Genomic DNA, 22,897 nt, shown 5'->3' with positions numbered 1-22,897 from the left:
GGTGGAGTTGGGGTTGGGGGAGTAATTCGGAAAAATTAGAAAAAAAATGAGCTTTGTAACTTACGAATGAGTGAGCAGATCTTAATGAAATTTGATATTTAGAAGGCTATTGTGCTTTAGAACTCTCATTTTCAATCCCCACTGGAGCCAGTGACATTATGGGGAGTTTGAGGGGGAAACTGGAATTCTTGGAAAACGTGAAAATCGAGGTATCTTACGAATTGGTGATCGGATCTTAATGAAATTTGGTATATAGAAGAATCTTAGATGTCATAGATGCTTCATTTTCAATTTGAATCGGATCTGGGGACGCAGAGGGCTGGAGGAAGAAATCTTGGAAACCGGAAATCTTGGAAAACGGTTAGAGTGGAGAGATCGGGATGGAATTTGATGAGAAGAATAAGCACAAGCTATAGATACGTGATTGGCATAATTGGGACGGATCCGTTCTCTTTGGGGGAGCTGAGGGTTGTTAATTCTGAAAAATTAGAAAAAATGAGGTATTTTTAACTTAAGAATGGGTGACCGGATCTTAATGAAATTTGATATTTAGAAAGAACTCATGTCTCAGAGCTCTTATTCAAATACCCACCAGATCTGTTGACATTGGGGGAGTTGGAGGGGGAAACTGGAAATCTTGGAAAACGCTTATAAATGTCGTAGATACATGATTGACGTAACCGGACTGGATCCGCTCTCTTTGGGGGAGTTAGGGGGTGGGGTCCAGTGCTTTGGCGAGTTTGGTGCTTCTGGACGTGCTAGGACGATGAAAATTGGTAGGCGTGTCAGGGAGCTGCACAAATTGACTTTATAAAGTCGTTTCCCCAATTCGACCATCTGGGGGTTTGAAGGGAGAGGAAAAACTAGAAAAATTGAGGTATATTTAACTTACGAGTGGGTGATCGGATCTTAGTGAATTTCGATATTTAGAAGGACACTCGGGACTCACAGCTCTTATTTTAAATCCCGACCGGCATTAAGCCTCTGATTTTCCTTTTAAAGCAATCTATTGATTCTTAGAATTTTGCCAGAGCTCATACTATATGAGCTCTTGGTTCTTAGCTCTTCCGACCTCGTCGCAAGTCCCATATGAGCTCTTAGCTCTTGTTTTTCCAGGAGTTGAAAAATCTCTTTTTCCACATGAAAATAATGGTCATACAGTATTTGGAGAGGGCTCTTTCAAACAGAAATAAAAAGTTCTAGCGCCATTGTTAAGAAACAAAAGATAATATATCATGGGAAAGGGCTGATTTCTGGCACATTTGAAAAAATTTTTAGATTGTCAATCAGTTTGGAATTGTTGATAAGGCATTTATTTTGGCTACGATTTTCTATCTTGCAACAACACTTGAACTTTTCTAACGTTTCCTTGAAGCTGGGCATCATTCCCCCTCCATTTAATTTAACATTTGGACTAAGCACTCAATATGGATTCAAGAGGAGAATGGCTCCCCAATATAGCAGAAACTAACAGTATTTTTTGTTAAATCAAAGTTAAATTTAAAAGATCCTATTAGTAGGCTGGGGCAATTTGTAGGGATAAGTATGGAATACGTTGAGGAACGGAGGTTATTTTTGGTTTGTGCTTATTTAAACTTATATTAATCCGTATATTTATATTATACTAGTATTATATATTAAATTATTATATATATATGTTTTATTATATTATATTTATACGTTTATTACATTTAAACGAATATTGATGAGACGCTTATCTATTAGTTAGTTTTTTATTTATTTGGTTTGTTACAATGGCCCAGTGTCTTTCAAAAACAAATAAATACCTGATATGCTCACCTGCAAAATGAATAGGGGACGAGGCATTATTGGGGGCAGTGTTTTTCTCTACGAATTCTCCCTTAGAAATATATACATTACTACCTGAAAAATCATTTTGGCGTTAAATTGATAAAATAGCCTACATAAAGTTTAACAAACAGTAGTTTAGTAAATACATTGAGTGTATAATTTCGTTTAAAGCAGTTATTGACAGGGTTACTTGGATAAAATGAAATATAAATTTTCAAATTATGAAAAAATATTTGGATCTTCAAGAATTATTTTTTCGATTGTTAGTTTGAATTGGGTGCTATTGGTGTAGGAAGGAAAAAAATTATTTTAAAAATGGATCGCAAATAATTTGATTGGATAAACAACTAGATTTTGTGCTTTAAATGCAAAATTTTGCGCGAGTTACCGTAAAATCGACATAGCCGATGACAATTATACCGACCTACCAAATGCTGAACATTCCAGCTATCAAGGTTAGAAATCATTTACGCACGAAAAGGGAAATAAGATAATAACGAATGAAAAAAGTGAAATTATTAAGTGGCTGAATCCATCCTATCCCATACCAAATTTTCCGACATCTTTCAAATATTGTTTCACCAACTCGCTTGTATGGGGCATTTCAGAAAGCAGCGTTGCTCCATTTACATTAGAAGGAAAATTAGAAAGCATCAAAATCTACAAAAACATGACAAAAAAATGAACTATTAACAAAAATCAAATTGACTATATTTGAATATTTTTCACATGAAGTAAAGGACTTTATTAGGGTGCTGCTTTGAGCAATTTGCCTAATGTAATCTTTTTTTTTTTTTTTTTTTTTTTTTTTTTTTTGGTGGTGGGGGTATAAGTTGTGGATTGCAAAAAGAGAGCCTTCACTAAGACATTTGTCCTCTTCTTTTTATTAATGGTTGAGATTCGGTGCTCTATACATACCCCTGGTACTGCTATAGGAATTAATGACTTCCGATTAGATGTCTCCTTTTCGATATGTCCTTATTTAAAGCGAACGCCTTACCTTTTTTCCCCGCTCTTTTTCTTAACTTGGAGGGGGGTATATTCATCAAAAGCCATGCATTAATATCAAAAATGTCAGTGACGAGTATCAAATGGAAAATGAGGTCACTTATAAGCCGTAGAGAGAAAATTCATCCCAAATATCTAAACAATAAGTAAATACTTGGAATTTGACGCCCATCATCCCAATCAACTCATCTGTGTAAAGTGATATTAGTATTTGGACTTCGATTATGATTTTACTTGCTTACAAAATCACAGTTTATTTCATGAAATTAAATATTTGCAATTTTAAGAAAACAGTTCAATTCCTGGCTGCGGTATTAATTTTAATTTGGCGCTAGAAACTACTAGCCAGAAACGCTTCTCACTAGCAAACTTGAGTCGCTTTCCAAGTCCGCTTATTTATTGCCATCTCACCTATTTCTCACGCCGGTCGGCTTTGCTAGCCTGTTTTGCGATGTTGACAAGTCTTGACTGTGAATGTTCGTGACATGCGTGATAAAAACAGTATGAAAATAGAATCTGTTATGTTAAAATGCATAGTGTGTTCCAGTTATTTTTCCATGTATGAAACCGAGCATCTGTCATTCTAGTAAATATTCATCAATTGCTCGCATCAAGTGAGGGGAAAAGGACGTCTTTCAAAGAGTCTTCTCGGTGGATGAGCTTTTGACATGGATTAACAAATATCTAAGTGACAGTGTCAGATTGCTGTTAATATAGACTATTTGTAAACTAGGCGTATCAAATGCTTGGACAAACGCCCTTGAGCATAAAAATAGCAAAAAATACAAAATTGGCTGATCCGAAGTTATCGTCTGATTGTCTTAAAATGTACCATATTTGTTTGGCTGTGGAATGAAAACAAAATTCCATTAAACATTGCAGATTAACTGCCGAAATAAAGGCTATGTTTCCGTAGAAATTGGCATGCATTTGAGAAAAACTAAGTGGATTAAATGCTCCCTTTAGGAAAACGTCTTAAGTCACAGAAGTACAGAAATTCCACTGTCTTGGAAAAAAAAAATCCCTATTGTTCCTACTTAGTGTTTGTTTGATATGGAAAGACAGTGTAGGTCTTCGTTGCTATTTTAGAGAGAAAATATTGTACTTGGGTCGATCTGATTTTTTTTTTTTTGTCTTATTGTTTTTCTTGAAAAATAATACTTTTCTTTGTCAGTTGTGGAGAAAATACAAAATAAGAGTAAAATATGAAGATGCATGGATTAGCCACAACGCTATGCAGGAACTCATAATTTCGGAACACATAAGAAAAATCTTAATAATCCATTGAAAGATTAAGAGCTCGTGTACACGCCAAATTTGGACTCTAGTTCCAGTTCCAGAATTTTAAAAGGGTATATAGACTACCCTAGGGCTCGACTATTGCAACAATTTAAACCAATTCTTTGATTTATGATATATCAAGAAATTGTATGAATATTCAAGACATTCATTTTTGGGACTACAGATCAATGAACTGTTTTGAGTTATGTTTATTTGGGCTGATAGCATGTAGAAAATTGTAAGAGACCTGCAAAAGGCATAAGTTTGAACTGCATAATTCTGTTATATCTTTACTTACTGTATTTTTTTTTAGAAGTATAAATGTTTATTTGTTTACTACTGTTCTTGGCTAGTGCTAGTAGTATTTTTTCTCAGGGTGAAATATCCTAATATTAAAAAAGAGCGTTCAATATTGTACCTGAACGGAAATTATTTTCCCCCCCATTCACAGCTGGCTCGAAAACCCCCAAGCAAAATTAAAAAAATTTTAATGTTAAAACGTTCTCATTTCATATTTTACCCCTACCATTCCCCTCAAATAAATTGTATGATCCTATCTTCTGTTGGTTGTATTTTTCTTGGTATCTTCTGTTGGGCCCGTGTGAACCTACATGTCTGTTGTTCTTTTGTCTTTTTGACAAAATTGACATAAATCAGGATTCAGCTTTATGTTGGAAACTAAAAATAGAGTTTTCGTCTTGTCTCGGAAAAGATTATTTTTTTTTCTTTATTACCAATTAATTTGGGATACAATCAAGAAAATATCCACTCCCTATTCATTTGTGCGAATTATTTTTGTAGATTGACGATGGGAAATAGATGAATGTCTGTTGGAAAGTTTAGTTTTCATTCCAAAACGTACATTGAGAGAATTTATTTAATCTAATATTTTTCTCTTTTTTAGATCTTTGTCTCCTCCTTTATATTATTGTTACAAAAATCCCGGAACGCGGGTGATACAAATTAAATTTTGTGTGGTAGTAGTACTTTTAAGCATATTGTAGCTCATTGTAGGCACTGAAAGAATTGTTCTATAAAAACAAAAACATGCTAGTTATTCGCAGTAGGCTACCTCTTAACCCTAAGAAAACCTAGTATCCCGTTAATTTTTCTTTCGTCGTCGTAAACACAGCAAAAAATTAGCACCGTACTAACCAAAAACTGATCAGATGTGCATGCATGATTTTTTTTTGTACTTTTGTATTATAGCGACCCTACTCACGAAGTGAAGTTAGGTTATCCTAGTGGAATATATCTCAATATGATGAAAATGTCACAAAATTATGGAAAATACAACAAAAAATTATGGAAAGCAGACCGCCCAAAACTGGTTATATTAAATACCTAACCTAAACATAAATACCAACTCTATACATTAAATATTTAATTAAAATATACCTGTATAGTAGTTTGTCTCTCAATGCCTTAACTAATTGTCTCGGAATGCGGACAAACAAACCGATTTTACACAGACTGATCAAATCGAACTTCTTGATTGGGGTCACTATAATGCATAAGTACCTCTCTTTTTTTTGGGGGGGGGAGCCAACAATAAAAAAATGTATTTGATAAATAGAATAAGAAGCCCCCAGAAATCATGGAAAATTCAGAAAAAGAATTTTTAGTCAATAATTAGAATAAAAAGCTCCCGGAAATCTCGGAAAATTCAGGATTTTAGGGGTTCAGGTCCTGAGGCTTCCTCCCATTGCAGGCGTCCCAGCTTAAGAAACACGGAGAAAACGCTCATATTTAAATTAAGTCACGGACAAGCTGGAGACAATGGCATCACCGTACTGATCACAGTTTTGACGGAACTAGAAAATTTAATTCCTTTTTTTTCCATCCTAAATTTTATTGCCACGAACAACCCTATTCTAGAGGTGACTCTAACGAGGAGGCCGAGTAAGCCTGGATCTTTTGAAAAGCCTTGGAAAATATTGATGCCCGTATTCACTTGGGGTACCGGGCTTAGCCACCACCCCCCCCCCAATATTTTTGTCCCACTCGTAAAAATGTAACAAAAAGCCATATAAACAAATTTTTTGTCTATTTTTAAAGTAATTTTGTTGTAAAACACCCTCCAAAAACACCCCCCCAACAAAATTCCTGGATGCAATCTTGGGGTCAATAATACATTTTTTACGTTTTTCTGTTTTTTAGCCTCACTGTATTTTGACGAAGAAGTGTATGCCGAATGTAAAGCACTCATTGGAAAAACTTGCCGTGCATTAGCCTATTTAAAGAAAGAAACATTTGACCAGACATCCAGACGCTGAACGCTGTTTAGTTAAATGTATGGAGAGAGTTTAAGTTTGTCTGTTCAAAATTCCAATGAAAAAATATTGGAGCCACTACAGCTCTTATTCAGTATTTTATTTTTATTCATATATTATTTTTTCTTTCCAGCAACAGCACCACCTGGCGGCGCTCAAGGTGTCACTGCTGGTACATCCACTGTTGTCAATTCTGTCTCTACTCTTCTCCTGGCTTACTTCCTGGTTTGCTGCTAAAATATACCATTTAAGAAGTCAATTAGTTTTTAAGACAATTTCAATGTGAATACCGATTTGTTTCTTTTAAGCGCTGAATGCGATTCGGATGATTGCCCAATACTGGACCTGCCAGTGTTGCCAGTGAGGCATTTTTAGCGATTCGTCGTCGACGTGCCTTTGACCCAGTGTTTCAAATAGTCGTGGAAAACATATACGAAGTGAAGTGAGTTTTGGGTACTAGAAGGATACACAAATATGTATATTTTTGGTAGTGTAATGGTGTATATGTACCGCTTTATAAAACTCTTCTTGGAGATTAAAAATGCCCGAAGAAGATTTAGCATTTTGATAAAACGTATCCTAAAATAAGACCCAAAGTTTTGTCAGTTTTATTTAGCTTTGAATTACATGCCTTTTTCTACTGTCACGCTATTTTGCTAGCTACCATAGTTTGTTGACGCTACTAAATTTTTCTTGTCGAAATTAATTGAGCCTTGAAATATCAATCAGTCAAAAAAAGAAGAAAATTGTAAAATAAAATCATTCAAGAAATCGTTAAGTCGGAATTTTTTTCGTTTTATTTTTCATATTTAGAATTATTTTATCTCTGTTTTTCATAATTGTAATTACTAGCTTGACGCGCTGGAACATGCTTCTTGGTAAAAATTGCTAGTGAAGTTTTGAGTATCAGTATAAAAATACAACCTTTGTGAGGTTGGGGGGGGGGGGGCTTGGGTTTCGACTGTCAAACTTACAGCTTTCTAGAAATATAAAACAATATTATTTTTTATGAAAAGTAGCTATTATTGGTAAACAATTTTAGTTTTCATTTTGCGATATATTAAGGCCACTTTTCCGTTAGTTAAATATAATCAGGGGATACTCTAGTCTTTCTAGTACAAGAGCTGCTGCTAAGGCTGTTGCGATACAGAGATAACTCTAATTTATTCTGAAATATTTTAAGCTGTATTTTGTACCCGTTGACCTGCATCAAAACTGTAGATCTTCGCTAGATGGCAATAGATGGCAATAGCTAGATGGCAATCTTATGTTGATTTAGTAGCTATATATGCATGTATTTTAGTATAATCTGCTCAGAAGTTTTGTATTTGTTCCCCCCTTTTTTAATGTTAATCTCATCTTTTTACATCCTAAGCAATCACTTGTAATGAATCCTGATAAGCACAAAATAGCCGTTTTAATTTTTTTAAACAGTACTTTTAAACACGATAGTTTTATTTAATTATCTAAAATAAAACTACAATAGGTATTTCTTTTAAAAAGAGTGGATCTTTTGAGCTCTGATTAAAATAAATAATTATAAATAAGTTCAGTGTTTAAACAAGTATAAATATATAATTCAATAATAAAAGTAAAACAGCTGGAAGCCGAATAACACCACATACCTACGAGTGGAGAACTTCTAAAATCATCAGTCTGGAAAGTCTGAGAAAAGAAAAAATAGCAATATAAGTAATCTAGCAGTTCTTACTAAAATCTTCAAGCTCTCAATATGGCATATATTAAATATATCTCTTTCGGAGTGGGGGGTATAAACAAAAAAAAAATAATGATAAACTGAACAAAAAGTACCCTGAAATTTGGTAAAGCTTTATTAATTTTAATGCCTGATTGGGCTCCTAGGCTCTGTATATCCCTGCTTTCAATAGCTTTTTAATTGTACTTTTTTGGTTAGACACTAGTAGCTTTTTTTTTTAATTTCTAAAGCAACCATTAAATCATTTATAAGACCAATGAAGGTATTTTGGTTTCTGCATATTGAGAAACTATAGTCGTATTTAGTGAAAGTTGTCTTCCGAAGCTTAATTGATATTTATTTCTCAGTAATTCACTGGAAATGATTGTGCTCGAATATTTCTTGTGTCCGACAGTAGATATTCATTAACATATACTGTGGTATCCTGTACTATGTGCTGTATTGGCGTGTTTATGGACACCCTACCTTTTTTGTGAATTATTGGAGGATAAAAGCAAATTAAGACTATAAAATAATAATTTCAATCTGTTTATTAAGTTTTGAATTTGTTTTATTGCCAAATACGATCTAAGACCATTAAATATTATCTAAGTATTAATGATATTATTTAAATATAATGGCTAAAAATTGATCAAATACTATTTAGAATTTAAATATTTACAGTTTAAAACTAATTATATTTTGCTGAGTTGGCTTCATCTTGTTGTATCAGTGAGTGTGGCGCCCTTAATTAGGGTGCTACCCGTGGAGAGAGCATTTGCGTTATGGCTTTGTTTTTTTCTTACTTTCAGAAAATTCAAAAGATAATTAAAGGATAATGAAATTACAATGAAATCTTACTTCTGTAATACCCGCAATACTTCACATAGCTCTGTAGATCCAATTCACTGTAGTTACTTATTTTCTTGGACCCATACTGAAAATACCTTGTATCTTTTCTAAATTGTTTTCTAAAACTGATCCATGCTACAGTTCTATATACTGGTTTTCTATATAAAGCTATGGTACTAAAATGGTGGCATTGAGAGCCTTTAGAAAATAAAAATATTTATTATTACTGACGTTAAAAAGCAGTCAGGCGTTTAATAAAATGAATTAGACAGAAAATTTCAAATATATATGAACTATAAAATAGGGAAATAGCTTAGTATGTAATTATTTAAGGCCTAATCTTGGCCGAGCCTTTGTTTATTAAAAAAAAAAATCCTTTTTTTTTGCTACTGAGATTTATGCCTCGTCCCCTAAACCGCATCCACTCGTCTGAATGTTCTAATCTGCTTCCCCATGTTTTTTTACCTCTTGAGATATGCAGTAATTCCAAGTTTAGGAAGCTCTTGTTTCTTCCTTTCGTCTCACTATACTTTTTCAACGTTTTTATTATCTAAACATAGCTGAAACTCCCATTTTTAAATTACTTAACTTCAGATATCGAATTATATTAGGTTCATCCTTAACTATTTCGCCTCTGATTCAAACAGTGTTTTGCTGGGTTTTTTTTCTGCCAGGAAGGCTTATAAATTATCTCTTGAAACTGAGCCCAATGGATTGATTATTCCTATCCACTTTCAAATATTTTATTGACTTTCGAGATATTTAAATATATCTAGTTTTACAAAACTTTGTTATTTATTATTGTCCTGCTATTGTACTTTTGAGGGATTTATGCCTCGCATCTCTGAACCGAGCCCATTGAATCGATAGATACAATTTAATTTTCAATACTTCATTGGCTTCAAGCCCGTATCCAAGATTTTTTTTTTCGGGGGAGGCAAGGGGTATGTTTTGAAGAGTGTTAAAAAAAAGCGCGTCATAAATTTCTTTATATGTATTTTCGGTATGTTTTTGAAGCTGGAAAAAATTTCAGGGAAGGGGTTCAAACCCTCTAACCTCCCTCCTCCTCTCCTGGATACGGCCTTGATTCGTCAATTTTATATTTAGTAGCTTCTGTTTTCTCAAATTTTTCGTTATTTTTCCCTTTTTTGCTTATAAACATTGTTGAAAATGAAGATTTTGTCATGGTTCTCTTGAAAATATCTTCAAGGCTTTACAACTAATTTTCTTCAAACATCCATGTCTATTGACAGTCCAAAATATGTGTCAGTTTCCATTTTTTTTCCTTCTTCAATAAAATTTTGTGTCTCTTACCTTGGGTTACAGTTGCCAATATCTACTAGCTGTTTTACTTTAATTCAAAGTACGTTTATTTTCTAAATTTTACTAGAACACTTCTAATTGATTGTATATTTTGTAAAAGAACATTGGGTAATTTGTTAGAAGTTGAAATTAGTTATAGTTAAATCGTAGATGATAGATTTTTCACTAAAAGTAGTTGACTTAGGTGAATGAGACTGTCAGGAATGAAGACAGAGTCTAAATTATTCCTTTAACTTTGTTTTCATGCCACCATCTCTTTCAATCCTTATCTATCTTTTTTTTCTTTGGCCGGTTATTCTAACGATTTGAGTTGGAATTTTGTATCTAAGGAAATATTATTTTAAATGCTTTAAAATCCTTATAATTTAGGATGTTGCAAAGCCAGGGCCGTATCCTGGATTTTGATGGAGGGGAACGGTTTACAAAAGAAAAACTTTAAAAAAACGCGTCAAAAATGTGTTGTCATGTATTTTTATTGCGTTTTTACAAGTCAGACAAACATTATGGTGGGGAGGGTGTTCAAAACTTTCCTTGGTCCTCATTTGTAATGAAGTCTATTTCTTGAAGTTTCGCTTTGATAACATTAAGTTCGTCAAAACCATCAAAGGTCAGTGTCCTTTGGAGAGGCAAGGAGCGGTGGTAGATTCTCCAAGAGACTTTCTTGGAACATGGTTTAGGCTCTGCATCTATTCACCTTGATATTCTAAGACAGCTAAAAGCCCAACAATTAAGATTTACTTTAGTTTTCCGGGAAATGGTACTTTGCAGACTAACGGTAAGGTAGATTGGAATATTCTATGTGTTTTAATTTTGGGATCTGTTAAATGTAAGTATTGTGTGACATTTTAATCGAAAATCTTTGTTAATGCATATGTCTTGATGAAAAATAAATTCATTAAAAATTGTATCTTCGCTTCAATTATGCATATTGTTGCTGCCATCCTGTTTGACAATTTCAAACTTTTGAAATAATTGCCAGCAACCAGTTACAATTATGTTCTTAGGGGAGTCAAGACGGCAATCTATATTCAAACTTACTGATCTTACTCAGTATTGGGCTTGCTCAAGATTACTCTTTGCTGATCCCCACTTTGATAACAGCTTAGAAAACGGTTTTTGGCAATTATCTCAGAATGACACAAAAGTCCTTAAAGATGGACTCGAGCTATAAAGACTTAGTAGAAACAAGGTAATATGATGGAAGTGGTATTCCAAGACCACAGTCACCCCCCTCCATTGAAGCCACTTATATTGATATATGCTACTTATTAATAATGCAAGTTATATTGTGACATTATTAAAATTTGCTCCAAATGTGGACACTATTTTTATGGATGCTCAAGATATGGATTCACAGAAGCAAAACAGTCAGATGTTATCGGCCAAATGATTGCTTACTTTAATTTTATTAGTATTTACCATTTTCATTCTTCATTTACTTGAATTATTCTATATTTTCACATCGATTACTTACAGTTTAGCCAGAAGACTATATTGAACACTGCCTATATAGACACCAATTGCGCCAACATTTTTCAAAAGCAACACATAGCTATTGTCGCGACATAGGAATAGAACCAAGATCTTTCCGCACTGATTGGCTGTGGGAGCGCCGGAGGCTAATGCCTAGTCTAAAGATGCGCGTTGAAGTCCTTCTATGGGCAAGATTCGATTCCGCGCAACTGGTGGTTATATAGGCTGTGGTATTGAAGAATAGATGGCCTTCAAGTATAATTCCAGTTTTATAGTAGAATTTGAGCATAAACAATTCGTAACACCCAAAGCTCTTAACCCTAGAAAAACAACTGGAAGTGACACAAAGGTCCCTAAAGATGGACTCAACGTAGAAAGATTTAGTAGAAACAAGGTAGAACGAGGAAAATTTGATTCAAACACGGTAGTTTCCTTTCATTTTTAAAGTGAAGAAGATCAATGTTTTATGGACTATCAATCTCCATGGACTTATACTTTTCTTGTTGTTGACTATTTCTTCGTCCTTTATTTTTTGCCTAGATGAATTACGTGGCTATGCTGAAAGGATAACAAATCCTGCAATAGTTACTTTTTAAAACGAAACAAAAGAGGGCTAAATGTAGCTTGAACTTGGCTCGCTTTTATACTATCTAATGACTTAAGAAGTAAATACAAGAATCATTTCTTTCAAACCCGGTACAGAACCCTAGACCCCTCGCAAAGCCCACCTCCCTCTGGAAAAAAGTAGGTTTTTGTAGAATTTAGAACGGTACTCCAGCAAGGTCTGTTATACAAATAAGGGCTGGGCCTGACAAGACCGATTCCATGTACCAAAGCATCTTCTTTTGATGTCTAAAAGAATGCACTTTAGTAATCAACTGAATGAATTCTATCTTAATAAACAGATTCTAACATCTGGATCAATGAATCATTAGTTAAGCTGTCAAAATACCTTAATTCAGGTTTTCCAGATGTATCAACAAAAATTGAAGTTTAAGATGGTAAATCACAGGGTTTTTGAGTTGTTTGCGTTGGTACCTTAGATCCCCTTTTTGCTATCTGTCTATAATTTCACAATTTCCCTGACTTTTCCTTAACAACAGAGTTGTTAACAACTCTGTTGTTACACAGAGTATCGTGTCTAGAAATAATATAAGGAGCCAAAGAGACTGAAAACTTTGGTAGTATTAGGGTAGAAACTCCTTAAAATCCGGAAATGAAAGGATTTATTTCTGAAAGATCTAAAAGCTCCTTATTTTAGAGGAACCTCCTAAACTGAAAATAATGTTCATAGACAAAGGAATGAGGACTTTAAGAGAAAGAGGACTCTACGGCATCAAGGACTTGCCACGTTATTGCACCGAGTCAAGAGTGAGTTTGAGCATCCCTTACCTACTCAAAATTAACTTCCCTGGATATAATCCGTAAAAGATAACAAGACTTGGCCGGCACCTTGTCAAATGAAATGCTATAGGCAAGTAGGCAATAGGCAAGTAGGCGACTTAGCCGGCACCTTGTCAAATGAAATGCTATAGGCAAGTAGGCGAATAACAGGCAAGTAGGCAATAGGCAAGTAGGCGACTTAGCCGGCACCTTGTCAAATGAAATGCTATAGGCAAGTAGGCGAATAACAGATAAGTAGGCGACTTGGCCGGCACCTTGTCAAATGAAATGCTATAGGCAAGTAGGCGAATAACAGTGCTACTCAAGTCTACTCCATAGCCTATTAACAACCTCCATAGCCTATTTAACAACCTTTGAATGTGTGCCACATGTCAAAGTTACTGTATCTTTTTCCTATCTGCTTATAAATTCCAATTTTTTTCATTTTTTAAAAAATTAAGATTTTTTGTTTATACATGACCTAAATTATCCTGTATTTTCCAGGGTTATCAGGTGTAACTTGTTAGACAACTAATCAAGACTGTTTCCTCGAGTAGTAATCCTACTAACCTCTCATGTCGTTTATGTCTCGTGAAACGTTAAGGATAATTGATCGGGCTTTTCAGATAAGCAATCTTAGAATATCAAACCGTAGTACAAGAGTTGGGGCTGGTCTTACTTTCTGCATTCCAAAATTTGTTAAGATTCATCAAGGGCCCCTCCCCACGATAATCTTTAGTGAAAGGCAAAAAATTAACTCGATATAAGGAGCGGTCAAAGCAGTGTTACCAGAAGATGAAAAAAAAACACCAGACCCTTTGAAAATAAGGACTGCCAGCACGGTCAATTTCCTAAAGTGTTAAAACTGCCCAAATTTGCATGTTTCACAACAATTTTCAGAGCAACAGTCGAAAAAATTTTTCTCGCGTGTTGCGACACGCGTATGGTCCGCTAAGTGTACTTGGATTTATTTTAGGTCAAAAGGAAACATCTGGAAATATGGTTGGCTTAATGTTTGCGTAGTAATTATAACTTAATGAAGCTTAGATTTCGCTTCATATAGCCATTTTATTTCTGTATTACTAGGTACAACACAAAACACTACAGACAAAAACATTTTTCCGTCAGTCATTTTCCGTTAGAATGCTCAACCATTTTTGAAAGAGCTGATTACCCAAAAACCCTACGGCAGCAAACTTCTACTATGGGGTAGATATTTGCAGGATAACACTCCACAGAGGAAGGAATTTTTGGCATGAATTTTGAAATCAAACAGAAATTGAAGTCTTTCTCAAAGGAAAGTGCACTAAGAAATTTTTTTTTACCTGATATTCTCCGCAAGACATTTTCCCTGGAGAATTTTCATCTAAAACTGAAATGTTTAGCGGGAATTTTCCTGGTGTAGGGGGGGGGGGGTATTTCAAATGGGAGGAACTTTCCATGGGGGGGGGGGCAGAATTCCCGGTGTTATTAAAAAACGATCAGAAATTGAATGGAAAAGAAAATATTTTTTCAACAGAAAGTAAAGAGCAACATTAAAGCTTAAAATGAACGGAAAGTATCAAGCACATGAAGAGGGTTGCTTCCTCCTCACTAGATTGCTATTATCGCTAAAATTATTTCACAAACTTTAAAAAAAAACTTATTATTCTAACTAAACGGCCCTTGTGTTTCTAAAACGCAATGATCTTACCATAAGGACATTATAGAAACTCTCCATACCATTCGTAGTTTTCGTCATATAACTCAATACAATTTCGGTGTGATTTCAGAAGACTTAGTAAAAATCTTAGTAAAAATATGACCCCCCCGGTTCGGCAAATAGCAACTATTGCCACAACCTTTTAAAAGGCAAACCCACAGCCCATAGATGTCAAACGTTGAAAAAGGCACCATGAAAGACGCTTGAATTAACTTTAAATTACATTCAAGCACAATTTTTTACCAAGACGCACTTTTAGTTTTGGTTATTATGACGTCATGAAATTTTGCTAAAATGTTCTGTGTATAGAGTTCATTGGTGTAGCAAAGTTGCATTCCAAGACGATATTTTTTTTCCATTTTTTCAAGTGAAGAAGACTAATACTTTATAGACTATCAATCTCCATGGACTTGTGCTAGTGTTTGTTCAGATCTCTTGAGCTTTGCTTTCTAAATCATTCACTTTCTAGTCCAAATATTCCGCACTATAAAGCAATGATACAAGTACATTAGATGGGGAAATTACCACAGAGTTTATCACATATTCTTTCAATATCTTGTTATTAAAAAAAACCTAAGTCTGATATACTTTCAACGAAAGTATCAAAATCGTAGTCCTTTTTGAACTGTTGGTTGAGGCCCAGTGATTGAACTTTATTTAATGGTAGATACTGAAAAGTAAAAGAAACATCTGGATGATGAAGAATTCCGAGACTTAACTGGAAAAGCGCCTATAGGAGCATTCCCAAAATCTTTATGACTTCTAAAGATTGGCTATTGGAACCAAGTCTTTAAGCGCTTGCAGCATGCCTTAATATGTGATTTCTGCCTTATCAGACAATAGAAAAAAAAATCAAGGTGGATATGAATCACCAGTCTTTATATGTATTGTATATAGTTGAAAAAAAAAGACGAGGAACAACCTTGAATATTCCATCACCTAAAATAGTTCAGATCTCTCAAAATACTGGAGCCTCTCTATAGCCAAGAGTCATTTTTTTTTTTTAGGAATCATAAAGAACCAGCAAGATCTTGATACAAAACCGGGCCTTCAAAGGCCTTTGACTGGTGTTCTCGAAGGTTATAATCGTTTTTCGTCTTTCCCGACAAATCAAAACTCTTAAGGAACTGTTTGCAGGCATTCTAGCAGTTATGTTCTCATTTTCAGTTTGAGGCTGTTCCCCTAAAAGGATTCTAGTTGAAACAGAGAAAATGGCTAGTGCTTGTTTAATATTTGACTTTAATTGAAAAGTCCTCATACTGATTGGATCACCAGAGCGTCAGTCCTCATAAGACTTTGGTGATTGATCAACAGATCTGAACTGAAACAAATCTGAGTTAAACGATAATCGAGTAAAAGGTTGTTGAATTTAAGGGAGTTAAGGCAAGTGGTAGTTGGTTTCAGGGTGTTTCAGCTGTTAAGTGGTTGAATTGAAGGTAGATGAATTGAGGCTGGTTGAGCTGCGTGCACCGGGAAAAGTGGTAACAACTCAAATCTTCAAAGCAAAGCAGTAGTCAATGGAGGACACAATTTCTCTGAGCATGCCATAATTAAAATAGAACCTTCACTATATTATAACTAGTTGGTTCATTCAGGCCCAATGAGTGAGAAAGAACGAAAGCCTTAAGATCCGAGCCTCGATGGGGCGCAGTTTTGGGCAACAACTTGCATTAAAAGCACAACTGTTTAAACAAAGCTTCATCCCCAAGCATCCCCTTGCACAAAGAATAGGATTAAATGCTTCTTTTATAGATATATTGATTTTTTTCCATAGCCGGGACTTAGGACCCATTTTCAGGAGGACGGCAGTTGAACTCTGTTCATGTCTCAAGGCAGAGTTGAACTGAAGCACTTCGTGTGTGATATAGAGGGTAAAATATGACTTTTCTCAAATTTTACGATGAAGGGATGCATTGAGAGTAGGGCCTAGAGTACAAGTCTGAAGACAGTTATGCATAATAAAAGGAAAAGCAAAAATATTCACATCCTAAAACTCAGAAAAGATTAATACATAACGAGAATTTCGTCAGTGTTACAAACAAAGAGTGCTTTTTAAACTGACTGTAAGAAGCAACATTAAAACTAAAAACGAACAAAAATTATTATATATATGAGGGGGGGGGGCTGCCCCTTCATCAACACTCCATTCTTCACGTTAAAGTTTATTGCACTTTGAAAAAAGTATCTCATGCTTCTAATTAAATAACCTTTGAATTTCAAGAGTTATTCTTAGAGAATTGGGACAAAATTTCGGCTTTAATGTAAAGAGTGAGGTGTTGTAGAGATGTAACCTTCCTTGCATATAATAATTTCGGTTCATTTTAGGTTTTGATGTTGCTCCTTACTTTCAGTTGAAAAACTTCTTTTTTATTTAATTTCTAATTGTTTCTTAAACTGTGACAGGAAATCAGAAAATTTTCCTTTTGGTATAATTATTAATACCGAAATTCTGTTTTATTTTTTTAGTTTTGACTACTATTAAGCCGCGTTCCATCTGGAACACCTTCCATCTAATCTGGGATGAAATCCCACTTTAGCGATTTCAGCTAAAAACTCCTTATTTGTTTCCCACACTATTTTCCAAGGATTTCAGAATCCGTTTTTGGAATCCTCACAGATTCCCTTTTGTCATTACTTTTAAGCTTAACATGGATACAAGCACCATTCCTGAAGTATCTTCTAATGGCGTCTCTTTTACATTTCCGAATTTATTGATAACCCCTTTCTTAATTTTATGTTACTATCAGCTGTGGCTGGCCCTTTGCAACAGACGAAAACGATAAGAGTTACGCAGCCATGTTAACTCTGACCAAAACTTTGCATAAACAGACTTCACTGCATTTTACTTAAACTTATTATAAACGCTCTTCTGAGCTTGCTTCATAAGAAAGACGCAAAATCACATAAAACGGAGTTATTTAGTCTCCAGTAATATAAATTTCTAATTTTAATTGAACGTGTTCAAGTTCAGCAGCATCATACAAATTAAATAAGGTTCTTCCTCCTTTGCCAAACTTTATCACTGGATGCACAACTTTTATCTACGTGACCTACTTTGAGTTTTACCCCTAAACTGAAAAAGATTAAGCTTTTTCTAAAAAAAAACAAATTGCTTAGAGATTGTTTTCCTGAAATATATAATTTTAAACTAAAAGTTTAAGATGATGATAAATACATAAAGAGGACAAGAGGGGCCGGTCCAAAGTGGTATGGTACAAGTGGCGGTAATCACGTCTGGGATTAATCGGAAAAACCGATCCCCATACTATTCGGTTAAGAATACAAGCTTAATGCAGAACACTAAAAAAACAACAAGATTTATTGCAATACACAAAAAAAACACCCGTTAAATAAATGGAATACATTATAACAAACATAGTTCTAAAATTAAATAAGACGCTAGTTTTAAAAAAATATACAGCAGTAACTATGCGTAAACTAATTAAGCGAATAAATCTACATTTTCTCAGGTGTCATGACGATAGATATATTCTATCCTTCCTGCATTAACCAAATTTTGATGCAATAAGAGGAGGGCCCAAAAGATAAATTCCTCCCTTTTATTTTGAAGTACTATTAAATGTTCAGTAAAAAGCCAAATATTGAGGTAAATCGAGGTTACGTTTTCAGTATCCCCTCACCAAGAAAACTCCTTCATATAAGTCTTCCCCCCTCCCCTAAAAAAAAACTGAAATTCTGTTCGTGTAATTACTATCAGCCACTAGCATATTATCCACCAATGAAAGCACTTTTTTCTACTGCGCCTAAAAATATGCATAAAACTAGTGACTCATAACAACATGCGGGATAGCAGTTTAAATTTCACCTATTCAATCTAATTTCAAAATTTCATTTTCTAAATAAAAATTGGCAAAATTTTTTACTATTACTAGAACACACTCAGATTTGGAGAATTTGACTTGAGAAGGACATTTTTAAAAACAAATAATAGTAAAGATTCGAGTGAGGTGCTTATATAGCCTTTTATTACGGGAATAACTTGATACAACTTTTGATATTAATCTACGCACACTTTAGCGAACCAAAGCTAAAATTAGGCAAAATTAGACAAATTTAAGCTTCGAGCTGTCCCGGTGTAAACTTTATTACCAAGATTGATTACCAATATAATGAGTTAAGTAGAAACCTCGTTTTTTAGGTAATGTTAATCTGCTCTTCAGCGTTTCATAAGCTTATTCAAGAGTTAACACCATAGAAACGATGAAAGTTACAATTGAGACAACTTCAACCAAGTCTCTTATTTCTGACAGTTTCTCAGAGTAACTAGCTTATTTCAATAATATATGTTAGGCAGCTAACCGATACTGAAAGGCGTATATGATAATAATGAAACCAACGTTTGAAAAACGACACACGGATTATTTGAAGATATTGCTAGAAGAAAGTAGAATTTACAAATCCTGAATAGCTTTGGTTTTATTAATGACAACTTTTTTTTTTGTAATTTAAATCTCGATATAGAAATTTTTTTTCGTATTTTTTTTGGCTCCACAATTTATTCTTCGACATCACTACAGCTTTTAACCTACTGACATTACAGCGATTACGCAGTAGAGTAGGAATTTGTTGATACTCTTATCAGAGTGATTCTGAGTAACTGGGAGGAATCTGACAGTAGAACCCATAATAATGGCATTTTTTATATTGGGCCATACCGTGATTTTAACAAAAACGCAAAGTTTAAGCGGTTTTTGTTTTAAATAAGTTAAATCAATGTTTTGCGTTCAGGAGGAGTAATCATTCCTACCACCCTTCCTTTCAATCCTTGCATGAAATAGGGATATTCTTAAAGAACCTGAAAAAAAAACCGAATAAATAATAATATAATAATGATGGAAAGAAAGCGTTGCTCAAATTTTAACAAGAATTTTTAATTTTAGATTAACCACAAATTCTACCAATTCTTTCACGGTACCGTTAATGGCACTTAGACTATTTTTCTTTTTTTTTGTATAGAAACAGTAATGAATAAAACTTTGAATGACAAGGGATAGATCCCCATAAAAATCAATAAAAAGACCCCTCACCCAAGAAAAGTATTTTATATATATAAGAAAAAAAGTAATTCTACATATATATTAAAGAAGGAAGATAAAAAAAGATAAAAAAAAAATTATTTTTTTAAGATAAAAAAGTAATTTTATATATATATAAGAAAAGTATATATATATATATATATATATATATATATATATATATATATATATATATATAACACAAAAATACTTCTGGTCTTTCCACAACTTAAATATAAACACAAAAAAATAGAAGAAAAAATAAACAAAAAAGACAAAAAGAAAAAGGAGGATTTTCTGAAATGTTGAACCAAATTTTTACACAATTAGACGACTCAGCTGCAGTTATTATAAATTCTTTTTAAATAAATAACTTAGAAAGCATTAGAAAATACGACGTTTTTGAATACAATTTGAATTTGAAACAATGAAATTTAATTAAGAATTTGAAAAAAATTTGAAACAATGAAAATTACGTGAAAAACAATGGTTTCAACGCGAAAAATAAAGTCAGTTCAATGTCAGTCATGTCTCATGAAAACCTTTTTGTTTTTTGTTTTAATATCCACAATTTCACCAGCAAACCACCAGTTATACATGAAATATGCCATACAAAAAAAACTAGAGGGACAGAGATTTTACTGAGAACCGGGGGGACACACCCACTTAGTGGCGTCCTATCCAGCTAAGTTTCTAATTGGGACGTTTTTACAAACAGATTATTCGTCTATGAGTAATCTGAGATTGAAATTAAGCTTTAGGATGCTTTTTAAGACACCAGCAAATAATTATTTGCTGAAAACTTACCATTATAAATTGTAACCAAAGTATAAATGACATGGGTGGAACTTTCAGAGAAAGAGCAAAATTCTTAAAAAATTTCAAAAAAGCGTTTTTTTTTGTTTTTTTTACATTTCCAGGTGATCGGATCCTTCCCCTCCTCCAGGAAGTAACAGAGAGTGTACCACCTCTGTTTCTTTTATGTTTCACTAGAGCCCAAGACAGTTAACTAGAACACTATGATTCAAGCAGCATCCACTTTATGAAGTCTAGGGGATAAGGTAAATACAATAAACTTTTTTCAAATTTTTAAGTTTTAGTTTGGACCATTACATATTTTCCGTTTTTTTTAACAACACGTTTTACAATGAGGTTTTCAGCTCTAAAGCAATTCAGAGGTAATTTTTAAAAAAATAAGAATTTCAAACAAATATAATTACAATTTATTCTACTCGCTACCTGACTACATCATCATTAAGCAAAAATATACAAAGTCACATTTATCGATTTCATGAAGAAATCCAAATGGCCAATTGTTTAATAAGAACGTTAAAATAAAAAAGAAAAAGGGATAAAATTGAACGGAGGATCAACCCCCCCCCCACGAATATTACTCCATATTTGGGAACATTGACATTTGCATCATAGGTAATCGGAACAAAATAATACCAATAATTACCACATATTTACCATGACTGATAATGCTCATTTGATGAAAACCATTTTATTGATTATGATATTGTGCATTTATTTTTAGGAACAACTGTGGGAGAGAAAAGTGACTCGGAACATTTTTGCTAAGCGAGACGGAAAACAAACCATTCTAACAAATAAGATTGCCTACTATCATTTGCTAAATCTGCAGTAGCTTACACTGGACCGCGTTAATTCAAAAGACACCGTGTTGAAAGACATGAATTACACGCAGTTTTTATTATTTTGCCTGAATATAGGACTGACAAGTGTACAGTTTGACAGCAATTGAGTAGTCATTGACCGTCTCATATAATTCCTTTTTAACTTATTTGACAAGATAAATTGAGCAATTTGTAAATTGAGCAATTTGAGCTTGCAAGTAGTTGTTTGAAATAAAGCATTCCAAACTCGTGATTTACAACCAGCATTTCGGCCAAAGAACCTTTTAAGTTACCATAAATACGGCACAAACCTAAAAATACTGAAAGCGGCGTTTTCTAGCTATTTCACACATATCTCAAGCGAATCTTCACTAAGCCCTCGTTCACGCGTGTGTTTAACAAGACGTCAATTTTCAATTCTTTCGTAAATTCAGAGAGTCTGGTGTTTTATGGCAAACAATAGAGGCAACCTGATTTTCTATAGTTCTTTTCACCTTTGGTATCAAAGCAGAAGTTTGACAGTTGACTCAAAAACTGCACAAAACCAAAACAGATAGTTGATTAAAAGCGGAGGTTAGGGGGGAAAAAGGAAAAGAATTAACCTGCATTGTTGTGCTGGACTCGAGTGATACCAGTTATCAAGGAGAAACACAAAACTTTTTTCAGACAACAAAAATGGAAATCAAACTTTTTTCCAACACAAAACTGGCAAAATCAATGACCTTATTAGTTAGAATGACTCGTGCTACAAATCACTAAGCCCTGTTTTTATTGTTCGTTTACAGAGTAACAGCAACAAGTGAAAGCACGATTTCTCCTTGTTTCTAAATACAAATTGTCTCTGGTAATACACAATGAAAAATAGGGCTTGAGCATTTAAAACATGCAAAATAAGGATATTTAAAGAACTCAATAGAATAAAGAAATTTATATTAAATATAAATATTAATTATTTATATTTAATATAAATAATTAAATCTTTAAAGAATAGGGCTTAAGCATTTAAAATATGCAAAATAAGGACATTTAAAGAACTAAGGAACAGCCAACTTTTTAAACACTTCTAACGCTTGTATACTATCGGAGAGGCGACCAAATGCATTAAATAGGGCTACGACCTCGTTTCTGGTTAACTTGAAGTGAGTTCGTCTCATGCTTCGCAAATCAAAAACAGTAGGATCAGGACTATCGAAATCCCCGGAAAACAATATTTTCAATGCTGTTCCCAATCCCTGGGTCTAGAAAAAAAGAGAGAAATATAGAAGGAAAGGGATTCATTACTTTTTTGGGATTGAAAAAATTTTCAAAAACAAAATTTTCAAATGAAAGTAAAGAGCAATGCTAAAACCTGAAACGAGCAGAAAAAAGCTATAGAATTAGTCAAATTTAAAACAAACCTGAATTACTATAACGAACACAAA

At 33.8% G+C, this 22,897-nt stretch overlaps 2 protein-coding genes and 1 non-coding gene across 6 annotated transcripts in view; 1 reads left to right on the top strand and 2 right to left on the bottom strand.

Moving 5' to 3' along the window:
• Window positions 1-11,152, top strand: part of LOC136032300 (neural cell adhesion molecule 2-like) — a 145,022-nt gene extending 133,870 nt beyond the window's left edge. Inside the window, exon 11 of the mRNA XM_065712587.1 lies at window positions 6,508-11,152. Coding sequence (XP_065568659.1) covers window positions 6,508-6,611 — 104 coding nt within the window. The 3' untranslated portion in view covers window positions 6,612-11,152. The remainder of the gene's footprint in view (window positions 1-6,507) is intronic.
• Window positions 11,153-13,768: 2,616 nt separating this feature from the next.
• LOC136033854 (U5 spliceosomal RNA) lies at window positions 13,769-13,882 on the bottom strand. Its single transcript, XR_010619038.1, has one exon. It is a non-coding gene; the product is annotated as a U5 spliceosomal RNA (small nuclear RNA).
• Window positions 13,883-18,104: 4,222 nt separating this feature from the next.
• Window positions 18,105-22,897, bottom strand: part of LOC136032221 (ero1-like protein) — a 58,857-nt gene continuing 54,064 nt past the window's right edge. For all 4 annotated transcript variants that reach the window (XM_065712452.1, XM_065712445.1, XM_065712461.1 and 1 more), the window contains exon 12: window positions 18,105-22,714. In XM_065712452.1, coding sequence (XP_065568524.1) covers window positions 22,511-22,714 — 204 coding nt within the window. In that variant the 3' untranslated portion in view covers window positions 18,105-22,510. The remainder of the gene's footprint in view (window positions 22,715-22,897) is intronic.

This window comes from Artemia franciscana, chromosome 1 (genome assembly GCF_032884065.1).
Source record: "Artemia franciscana chromosome 1, ASM3288406v1, whole genome shotgun sequence".
Lineage (NCBI taxonomy): Eukaryota > Metazoa > Arthropoda > Branchiopoda > Anostraca > Artemiidae > Artemia > Artemia franciscana.
The sequence above is the reverse complement of the archived record's forward strand: the minus strand, read 5'-3'. Positions and strand labels throughout refer to the sequence as shown.